The sequence below is a fragment of the Blastocystis sp. subtype 4 genome (assembly GCF_000743755.1).
Source record: "Blastocystis sp. subtype 4 strain WR1 chromosome Unknown seqid_0328, whole genome shotgun sequence".
Taxonomy (NCBI): domain Eukaryota; class Bigyra; order Opalinata; family Blastocystidae; genus Blastocystis; species Blastocystis sp. subtype 4.
The window spans coordinates 1-10,392 of NW_014569219.1; the positions used below are offsets into that span (position 1 = coordinate 1).

Genomic DNA, 10,392 nt, shown 5'->3' on the forward strand with positions numbered 1-10,392 from the left:
AAGAGAATCTGATCCTTAGCGCTTTGGGAGGAAGTGACTCTGCCAACTACAGTTATGCTTGTGTTGGTGTGGAGAGAGTCTTGTGTTGATTCATTTGGATTGTTTTAGAATATGTTTATTAACACACAATTCATTTAATTACCTTTCTTAGTATATTCTATTCTCTTAGGACCAAACAGAATCCTCTTTGAGGGAAGTTCTTTGACAAGCAATGTTACAATGCCACCATAGTCAACAGTGAAGGTATATTCCAATTTGATTTGTGCTGAAGGAGCAGGTGTGATATCTTCGATAATAATAGGAGCGATCTCTTCACAGTCTTTGGTAAACTCATTCTCTCCTTGGAAGAGAGCATCTTGGACCTTTGTTTGAAAATCAGGAACACAATAAATCTTTGAAATAGTCTTTGGGACAATAGTCCCCTTGGGAATCATAATATCCATTCGATGTTCTTTACCCACACGAGTACCCAGACTAATATTAACAATCTCTCGAAGTGTTGCTCCTACATATTTTTTAGGTCCAGAACCAATCTGATCTGTCTTTAGAGATTTGTCTTGTATTTGAGTACCAAACTTCTTGTAATACAATACGGCTCCTTTTGATACACACTGATCAGGGTCAAGAGTATCTGAGACTTTATCTTCACCAAATTCCTCAATCAACATGCGTTTCACCATATTCAATTTGCTTGAACCTCCAACTAGCAAAACCCGATCAATTTTACTTTTCTCCATATTGCTATCCTTCAGTACCTGATGTACTAAATCAATTGTCTCTTGGATGCGACTTCTCAGAGCTCTTTCCATCTCTGAGCTTGTAATGACTACTTGATTGTTACCTTGACTAATATCGCCCACGTCCACTGTCACTTGATTCTGATTCTTTAAAGCAATTTTTGCATCCTCAGCAAGTCTCAGTAATTGTCGGTATCTTCGAGCATAGAGCTTCTTATAACTCTCATTATTTGGAGGAAGCAAATCTTTCCCGTCATTTGCACTCTGAAAATGCTGACAGATAATACCAGCAACGATTTCTGTAAAGTCATCACCTCCAAGCATATTATTTCCACCAGTATTTAATACAGTTACGATTTTCTTCTCAATGCGAATAAGAGAAATATCAAAAGTACCACCTCCAAGATCATAGACAAGGACATGCTGAAGCTTGTCAATCGACGGAAGATCATAACAAATTGAAGCAGCTGTAGGTTCATTAATAAGGAAAATAGAATCTCTATTCAAACCGGAAGCATCCAATGCAGCATCCAATGTCGCATTACGTTGATCCATACCAAAATAAGCAGGAACTGTAACTACAAGATGGGTAATCTTCTTGTCTAGCTGTTCCTCAGCAAGCCCAATTATGTATTTGATAATTTCCTGGCTCACTTCCTTTGGAGACACCTTACGACCCAGATTGGGAACTAAAAATACAGGAAACAGGTCATCTTGTTCAACTGCAGCATTACACCGATTGAGCATTCCTTGAACAAACTCTGAATCCCATCTGCGGCCGATCAATCGTTTTGCATTTATACAGACACTATCTCCACCTATAAACTTCTTTGCACTCTCTCCAATAAGAACACGATCTCTTGAGTAGTACACACATGAAGGGATAATGACGGATCCAGTAGAATCCGTCACAGGAATGGCTCGTCCATTCCTAAAGATATATCCACAACTGTTTGTCGTTCCTAGATCGATTCCCAAAGCAACATCTCTGCTCATATTAAACAGTAAATGAAGCGCAGATGTAACCTGAGGATATTTTATTGGATGAACCAATTCTTCTATTCATTAAGGATCTACAGATCGTTGAATCGATTATTGCTTATGTCCAAAGGGTACTGTTCCATACAGAATATTCTCTAGCCAATGATAACAGATCAGTATAATTCCTTTCATTATGAGATAATAATGTTACCAAAGAGTATTAGTCGAGGACTTATAAAGAGATCATCTTCTATTATTCAGTTTAGTTGCACTTTTTCTAATCATGCTGTGTGTCTTCAAACCGAATACCCTGAATTATACAAGTTGGTACATCCATCCGATCAGACACGATATCGTGAACAAATGATGGATGTTACTACAACTGTTACTTGGAAGTGTCCGAATGGAGAAGACCACGAATGGGAAATGAGTATCAGCGAAGTAATTCATCTTTTCAATAGAAACAAGCGACATAGTAACTCTCGGATTGGACCCTAAGTTATAGCTGTCTGTCCCTTCTGTTTGGGAAGTCGTTTATGTGAATCAAAATCTCTGGATTATCGTGCTCCTGATTTGGCAAGGGAAATCGTTTCTAATTCTGTGACTCCCAAACAGATCTCTTTTGGCTCAAGAAAAGAAATGATTTGGCGTTGCAGTCATGGCCATACTTTCACGCAGTCTGTGAATCGACGTACCGATCTTCACAGTCAATGTCCTTATTGTTCAGGAATCCGTGTAACACAGTCAAATTGTTTAGCAACTCGGTATCCAGAATTGGCCTTGGAAGTGGACGACTCTTCTGTGAAACCAAATGAGATCCTTCCAAACTCGAAGCGCCGTATTCAGTGGACTTGTCAACATGGACACAGTTGGGAGGCAAGTGTTAATAACCGGATACATGGATATAATATGTGTAAAGTATGCGGAACGATGAACTACGTATCGTTGGAAGCTGTTTGCCCCGATCTGCTTCCATTCTGGGACTATGACCATAATCTGGAACAGTCTCCTAGAGCTGTCAGAATCAGTTCGTTATCTTATGTGTATTGGTTATGTTCAAAATGCCATTCATCATTCAAACGATCGGTTTCAGATGCATACAAACAGTATTTGGTGACTCAGGAATGCCAATGTGATTATTGTCGGTGTCGTTGTTTTCAACAAACATAGAACACTTTCTTCAGTTCTTGTTCTATCCATTTAATACCTTCAGCAATCCCAATATTCTTAGTGGCAACTGTTTCAATCACTTGATATCGACGACCGTTGAGGAGTCTAGACTTGAACCCAGGTTAATTAGATACGTGTTCACGTCCAAGATACTTTCTAGCTCCGTAGCATGAACACAGTTGGGAAGGTCCTGCTTGTTTGCAACAATCAACCAAATTGCCGTCTATGATAAGATTCCTGTCTAAATCTAACATTTAGCTGATCATCGATAGCCATTCTGTGTAATTCTTCTTTAACTTGATCCAATCGAGCTCGGTCCGATGAATCAACAACAAATATAACACACTAGTACTAATCGGTTAGAGGTACAGTTACATGAGTTCCTGTGTAATAATGACGCCACATGGATCGATACTTATCCTGTCCACCAACATCCTATCGATAATCACTCCTCTCAGTATCTACCCATAGATCAAATGTATACTTCTTTGCTTTCACGGTTTCCACATTGAAGCCGATAGTAGGAAGTGTTTCTGAAGGGTCTTTTTTGCATAATGTATATAAGAAGGCTAGAAATAATCCACAAATCTGAGAATGAACAAGTCTTTCCTGCATTATCCAATCCAACCAGAAGACATCTTCGTTCTTTTCGTTGCTTAAACGATAGCCATGCTCTGGAAAGAGAGGAACCCATTCTAATATCCTTCTCTGATTTTGTTAATCTTGATTTCCGAAAAACATAGGGTTTTTTTGATCCAGAAATCTGAACTATTTTTTGTCTCATTTTCATTCTTCAGATACAAGATAAAGAGCTGCTCTAACGGATGCAATCCATAAAGGGAGTTTGGAAATGTGGATCCATGTCATCTGTAGAAGGTTGGAGTCCATTCCTTTGCCTTTGGAGATGTAATCGGCCAAGGTGCCTTTTCGAAGGTTCATTTCTATCCATTGATTAATGATTAGGTCTTGATGGCTAGAATGAAGGGTACAAGTGATTACTATGCTGTCAAAGTCTTGAGTAAAGCCTTTATCAAGAAAGTAGATACAGGATTCTGAGCTAATTCATAGGAGGGAAAAGAAGAGGCGGTAATGGCAGAGCGTGAAGCTCTGGTGAAAACGAATCATCCCTTTATTATCAAATTGCATTATTCTTTCCAGGTTGGTATTAGGTCATCCACTCATTTCTAGGATTCCCAATGTTTGTATTTTGTCATTTCTCTCTGTCGAGGAGGGAGTTTCTGGGACCTAATTAAGTAGATGTAGATCGGAGAATCCATTTTAGAGCATTACGATTGCCTGGACGTGGTTGTGATATTACTTTAGTTCATTTCTATATGGCAGAAGTGATAATTATAAGTAGATCTAATTTTCAGATTATATCTGCTGTTGATTACCTTCATAATGTGGCTCATTTGATCCATCGGGATCTGAAGCCAGAGAATATTCTCATCACGGATAGTGGCCACATTATGCTTTCAGATTTTGGAGCCATCACAACAAGTAACAACGATTACACGAAACGAAGAAATACTATGTGTGGAACCATTCTCTATTTGGCTCCAGAGGTCATATTCTGCATTAGCAATCATATGTAGTCTTTGCACGGAGGTGTCATTACTTCGGCTGTCGACATTTGGTCCATCGGTTGTATTCTGTATCTCCTGTACACAGGATGCTTTCTTTTTGAAGGAGAAGATGAGTAGAAGTTACAAATTGGATGAATTTCAGATTGAATGTAATTGATAGTATTGAGCATTTTTGTGTTGATATGCTTGAATTTCCTGATTATATTCCTATCGAAGCAGTTGTATGTTTAGTAATAGGAAGTAGTGAATAGGACTTGATTAAGCGCATGCTCCAATATGATCCTGCTAAACGCGCAACTGCTGCTGAAATCAAAGTAACTTTTAGATAATGCATTCAAACACAGAAACACCCGTTCTTTAAGAACATTGACTTCGATACACTTCATTCACAGAAACCTCCGTATATCCCTCCATTTGTACCTCTACCTGTTATTCTCGATGATGTTGATTCAGATTAGAAGCGTAACAAATAGGAATTGGAAACTGAATTGAATGCCCTTCGTGGAAGTATTGATGAGTCATACAGAACTGCTCAAGAAGAAAAGAAGGAGGGTTCGGATGTAGTTTATCCCTAATCATTAGCAATTACGAAACTTCTTCAAGAAGGAGAAAGTTGTTTATTATCCAGTACAGTGATTCATCGCAGTAGTGTTGCATCCAAAAAGCGTTTAGTACTCATTGCTAATGTGTATTGATGGTAGCTGGTCCTGACTTCAATGAGACGACTTCTGATTCTGGATTCACAAGCAACAGTAATAAAAACAGAACTTGAACCAAGTCAGTTAGCAAAGGTGTTTATCAATCCTCATGGTTTTCATCTGGCTGTGAATTATGTGGAATTAGGATTAGTTCCTTATGTATAGCCGAGTAAAAAGGTGTACAAGTTTGAAACTCCAAACAAGGATCAATCTGTTTGGTGTAATTGTGTTGAACACTTAATTAAGCAACAAACAGGATTCATTTAGTTGATAGCTTAGCCTTCATTGGGTGTTTGTAAACAAGATGTAAAGTAAAGATCTTGAATAGCGTTTATTCGGATTCAGTCTCGACTTTAGCAACATTAGCACTATCTGTTAGTCCATCCATCAAGTATTACTTTCCATTCACCACACGAATCGAAAGCTCATTAGCACGTTTCAGAATCTCAGTTCTCTTCTTAGCAGAAACGTTATGAGCAATCTGAGCACAATAGGTGGTATTATGCATCATCAGAAGCTCCAGATCCTTTACGTTGTTCACAATGAACTTGTAGAGACCGTTAGGGAGCATGTGCTTAGTGGCAGCATTGGAACCATAGCCAATGTTGGGCATCAGAGTGGCACCTCGGAAGCGACGTCTGCAACGTCCATCAATACCCTTAGGCTTTCTCCAGTGTTGCTATGAAACATAACCAGCCAGGATGAAACCTTACGTTCATTCTTTTGAACTTATCAGCTTGAAAACGAGGAAAGGAGGTCAATTTCTTCTTTACAATCTTCACTTTGCGAACAGGACTCATTGCTACAATACGTTAGTTTCCCAGAATTAGCTGCTAGACTCTTCCGTTATTTCCCTACTTTACTGTTTCTATCAATTTACCTCAAAGAAGTGTAGTTTCTGAATGTATATATGCATCCGCGGTTCTGTACCGATTCTGACGAAATACTTTTTATCCAGTTTTTGTTCCGAACAAACAACGCTAGCACTGACTGTGATGTTCTTCTCGTTTGATTCTATATGCTTCACGTTTCTGACGTCGTTCCTGGCGTCGTCGTTCTCGTTCTCTCTTGCGCTCTAAAAGAGCAATAGCACGTTTTGCCTCTGTTTCAGCTCTTGTTTCTTCTCTTGCCTTTCTCCTCTGTTCACTTCGTTCTATCGATCAACACCAAACCCCACACAAACCATTGGCCCGTTGGAAGATCTCCAAATATCGAGTAATCTCATCTCGTAGCTGAGCAATTTCTGCATCGAGGACTTGAATTTGTTTAACCGACTCTTCAGCTTCTTTTCCAACTTCCCGAAGACACTGACTCTTATTTTGTTGTAACTCCTTAAACCGCTGAAGTCTTCGCTTCATTTCCTTTGCCTCCTCGCTCTGTTCAGTTTCTCGTTGATCAATTGAAGACTGGAGACTATCAATAACATTGTTCAGTTCTCTGTCTTCTTCTTCTGATTCACTCTCCGATTCATCCCCCGGAATTGGTGCGACTGGATGTGGTTGAGGAGGAATGGTAACAGAAGGAGTTGGTTGTGGAGGGCTGACCATAGAGGGAGCTGATTGTGGATGAGTAGGTACAGAAGAAGCTGATAATGTCGCTGCACGGAGCGATGATGAAGTTGATGACCCTCCTGGGAGACTAAGGAGAGAATCGGTACTACAATTCATGAAACCAGGAAGAACAGTAGACTGGGTGAGACTACGACGATCTTGAAGGTACTTCCGCTGCTGCTCTTTTTCAGCACGTTGCTGTTGTTCTCGAATAAGACGTTCCTTCTCCACCTCCTCTTGCTGTTGACGAATCTGCTCCATCGCTTCGCGTTCCCTCTTCCGTTGTTCCTCTTCCCAACTGTTTGGAATCTGTGGAAACAGACCTCCATTTGATGGAGCTTGTCTTTCGAATGTAGTTTGACTGAGCGCTTGTTGGAGTGAGGACATTGGATTGTGGTAGGTAGATTGACTGAGTACTTGTTGAGGTGATGTTTGAAAAGACTGCTGGTTCGTTGTTTGTTGAGGAGGAACATTTGTTGAAGGGATGAGAGGAGGACTAGTTATGAAGAGAAACCAACAAAATTACAATTTGCTATGTTCCATAGAACGCATATGAACTGAAGGGGGAGGAGAAGAAAAACCATACTTGGAAGCATTCGCCAACGGTGGAAACTTCGATCCTTGTACCCCACTTGAACTAGAAGAAATACCATTTGAAAATGTAGAATACTAAACATGATCTCATTCTGTCCATACTTACAAGATTGGGAGATGAAGTTGCTGGTTTTGCTCCTGGCTCTAGCTAGAAAGATGAATGACAGGAAAATACACTTACAGGAGGAAACAAACTTGGACTCTACAAATAACAATAATAAACGCATCACTACGTTGTTATATGATCCTCTGTTAATCATAATTCATTAAAACCAATAAACTGAAGAAAGGAATGAACTATCAAACTGACTCCTTATTAAAAACATTGATGTTATTTATGCAGGAGTGAAAGAGTTGAAAGTAACTCAATTCAATTCGGATTCAGTTTTCATAATCGAAATGGTACCTTTACTCTTTAAACGTCATTTACATAGTCTTTCTTCGTTCATTTCCTTGTTGAATTTGTTTTTTCGTTCGTTATGTCTATTCCTGTAATGGGACCGATTAGTTCATTAGTTCTTAGAGTAGTCTTTCTTTTGAAGTTTTAATGATAGGAATCATTCTCTGGGAGGTACAACTATGCCATTAACCTAGCAGTAGGCGCTTCTTGTGCAGAAGGTATTTATGCCTTTTCTGCATATGTTATCTTCTTTAAATTAGTGGGAGATAGCAAAATCCTTGATTATATCATGCCTATACTCAAGTACTTCATGTATTCTTCGTTTATTGTAGATTTCTAGCAGCCGTTATTATCATGAACGTGGGACGTAATTTTACAGAAATGACAGTAAGTACCTTCGAGCCCTCCAATGAATCGACAGTTGGGATGGTATCAATAGTGATATTACTAACATGTAGACAATCAAAAGTAGCATTCTAAAAGGATTCAACGCTTCTATTGTGAATGTCGCTTTAGTTGCAAATCATATTGCATTGCTCACTGCAAGTGTGTACAAGTACCCCTTTTCACAATTTAGTTATGCCATACCATATTATTGAGTATAAGAAGCGTTATTCTCTTATCTGGGGCTTAGGAGCCACCTGCGGCATGGCTTCATGGTTTTATATTCTTGTACATGTGATTAAGGCATATCAAAAAACAATTAAGATCAGTTCTGTTGTCTGGGTCCTGAATAATCTTGGTTCTGTCCTGATTCTTATTGGTATTTTTTCTTTGTTTACCATTTTCTGGAATCTTGTGTGATCTTGTGTCATTGTTTGTTTGCAATATTCAATGCATCGATGTAAAATATGTGGAAAGTCATCTACATTCGTTTGTTCTGTTTGCAAAGTTGTTTCTTACTGCTCCAAAGAATGTCAGAAACGAGACTGGAAATATCATAAACTGATTTGTGGAAAGATTCAAAGTGATTACACAAGCCGAAGATACGTATACAAATGGGAGTATGGATCATACTGTAGGTTGAAAACACCGAGTCTATTGGTGTGAAATCTTATTTCCAAGATGTATTTATTCCTATTGGGTGTTATTTCTAGGACAATGATATATCGCTCTCAATTCCAATCCCAATTAGTTCCCAATCAAGCAATATTCATGTAACATTCACTTGTAAATGCGTTGATATTGTTATTGATAATACAAGTCTTTCATATTCTGTATGAATGAGACAGCCCAATAACAAGTAGTATACACTCTATGGTTTTATCAAACCAAATGAATGTTCATGGATTATAGATTCAAATGGAGAGTTGATTATCCTCCTCCACAAACGATTTCCAGAGATCTGGCCTAGTCTTTGTGAAACGGAAGTAGCCTCCTCTTCTGTAGTTCAACAGGTGCATCGCGATTGGATCGTTCAGTTCAATCCTGCAACAAATCGGGCCCATCTCCTTCTCACGAAGAGTCCTGAAGTGGCAATATCTTCTGTTGATATTCAAGGAAATGCGGTTGGTAATACAGTACCATCAACAAATGTTAATATCAGGTGGAATGAAGGAGAAACAACATTCTCTCAGAATATCAATATTCTAGCATCATTGAATGTATCTGTTGGGAACTGCTATAGCGAAGTATATTTGTTGAGTGTATATGAGTATAGAAAGAATGTTTTGTCGTGGATATCAATGTTCGTCTTTTTTGTAATCTGATTCAGGATCACATTGATCAATTGAGTCTTCTTCTTGTAGATTTTTTCTCTTTTCTTGATTGTAGAATCGTGAATGTGAGGAGTTACGTGATTCCATGAATTCATTTTGTTGCTCAAGATGTCATCAGTCAATTCTATCCGAAAAGGGAATTAAAAGAGTTGTTAGGGCTCCATCCTCTTCTTGGAGTGATATGTGTGAAATGATGTTCTGTGACCATGGAGGCAATGTTCATTTAAACCCTAGCATTGTCTTCATTGTAGAGGAGAATAATGACTAGTCAAAAACTGGGATTCTGCGATCAGAAGGAATTGGATTTCTGCGTCTTGTTTCGTTATTATTTCATCCAGATGACATCGCAACGACAGTATCTCTTAAGGATTCCATTCTCATCTGTTCTCTTTGTGGAAATCGTCTTGGTCGCTCCCTAAACGATTGTCAAGAGGGGAAGATTATTCCTAATTTCGCTTATGAAGTATTCAAAGACAAATTGAGTATCAATCATCATCCCTTATATTCTCCTCTTCGAAGATTTTTATTCACTCTTCTTGATATCTATCTTTCAAAGTATTGTCTGTGGCTGAAGTTAATACTAGATCTATTCTTCGTTTCAATTTAACAAGTCGAACGAAGAATCTTGTGATAGTACTGGTATCTCCTATTGCTTATATCCAAATTTCCAATTCTGTATACCAGGCTATTCAGTTTACGATTGACAAGAAGGAACAACCAAAGGACCAGATTCTAGAGTGTGATGTCTTGGATATCCTTCAGGTTACCAAAGCAATAAAGGAAGCATCAACAAGTAACACTGAACTCATCACTTTTAATCATTCTATGTACTATTATGCTATTTAGATATTTGTTATCTGATGTGATTCTGAGTGTTTGTTAAGAAACATGAATATTAATGCTTTAAACGGAATACAGAATCGACAGCAGTCATCGATCCATCATGAGACTGAATGAG

The 10,392-nt window shown here is 38.6% G+C and overlaps 6 protein-coding genes across 6 annotated transcripts; 3 read left to right on the plus strand and 3 right to left on the minus strand.

Moving 5' to 3' along the window:
• Positions 1 to 134: 134 nt before the first annotated feature.
• JH06_4248 (molecular HSP70) lies at positions 135 to 1,733 on the minus strand (the record flags this gene model as incomplete). Its single annotated transcript, XM_014670120.1, has 1 exon — positions 135 to 1,733. One exon carries the CDS (start codon positions 1,731 to 1,733, stop codon positions 135 to 137), a length of 1,599 nt encoding a protein of 532 aa, XP_014525606.1.
• A 1,142-nt stretch (positions 1,734 to 2,875) lies between these two features.
• Positions 2,876 to 3,164, minus strand: JH06_4249 (ADP-ribosylation factor 2-like protein; the record flags this gene model as incomplete). Its single annotated transcript, XM_014670121.1, is given in 4 exon segments — positions 2,876 to 2,910; positions 2,926 to 2,993; positions 3,023 to 3,111; positions 3,141 to 3,164. The coding sequence occupies 4 exon segments, from the start codon at positions 3,162 to 3,164 to the stop codon at positions 2,876 to 2,878; spliced, it is 216 nt and encodes a 71-aa protein (XP_014525607.1).
• A 693-nt stretch (positions 3,165 to 3,857) lies between these two features.
• JH06_4250 (serine/threonine protein kinase) lies at positions 3,858 to 5,439 on the plus strand (the record flags this gene model as incomplete). Its single annotated transcript, XM_014670122.1, has 13 exons — positions 3,858 to 3,926; positions 3,957 to 4,046; positions 4,077 to 4,141; positions 4,171 to 4,231; positions 4,262 to 4,453; positions 4,484 to 4,587; positions 4,617 to 4,695; positions 4,726 to 4,788; positions 4,819 to 4,917; positions 4,948 to 5,026; positions 5,057 to 5,145; positions 5,176 to 5,307; positions 5,338 to 5,439. 13 exons carry the CDS (start codon positions 3,858 to 3,860, stop codon positions 5,437 to 5,439), a joined length of 1,224 nt encoding a protein of 407 aa, XP_014525608.1.
• Positions 5,440 to 5,503: 64 nt separating this feature from the next.
• JH06_4251 (ribosomal protein RPL32) lies at positions 5,504 to 5,972 on the minus strand (the record flags this gene model as incomplete). Its single annotated transcript, XM_014670123.1, has 3 exons — positions 5,504 to 5,540; positions 5,571 to 5,851; positions 5,886 to 5,972. 3 exons carry the CDS (start codon positions 5,970 to 5,972, stop codon positions 5,504 to 5,506), a joined length of 405 nt encoding a protein of 134 aa, XP_014525609.1.
• Positions 5,973 to 7,795: 1,823 nt separating this feature from the next.
• Positions 7,796 to 8,520, plus strand: JH06_4252 (lysine exporter protein; the record flags this gene model as incomplete). Its single annotated transcript, XM_014670124.1, has 5 exons — positions 7,796 to 7,840; positions 7,871 to 8,019; positions 8,049 to 8,136; positions 8,175 to 8,262; positions 8,294 to 8,520. The coding sequence occupies 5 exons, from the start codon at positions 7,796 to 7,798 to the stop codon at positions 8,518 to 8,520; spliced, it is 597 nt and encodes a 198-aa protein (XP_014525610.1).
• Positions 8,521 to 8,550: 30 nt separating this feature from the next.
• On the plus strand, positions 8,551 to 10,280 carry JH06_4253 (hypothetical protein; the record flags this gene model as incomplete). The annotated part of the gene is made up of 8 exons (XM_014670125.1): positions 8,551 to 8,706; positions 8,739 to 8,783; positions 8,814 to 8,933; positions 8,964 to 9,347; positions 9,377 to 9,460; positions 9,490 to 9,672; positions 9,703 to 9,989; positions 10,019 to 10,280. 8 exons carry the CDS (start codon positions 8,551 to 8,553, stop codon positions 10,278 to 10,280), a joined length of 1,521 nt encoding a protein of 506 aa, XP_014525611.1.
• Between the last annotated feature and the right edge of the window lie 112 nt (positions 10,281 to 10,392).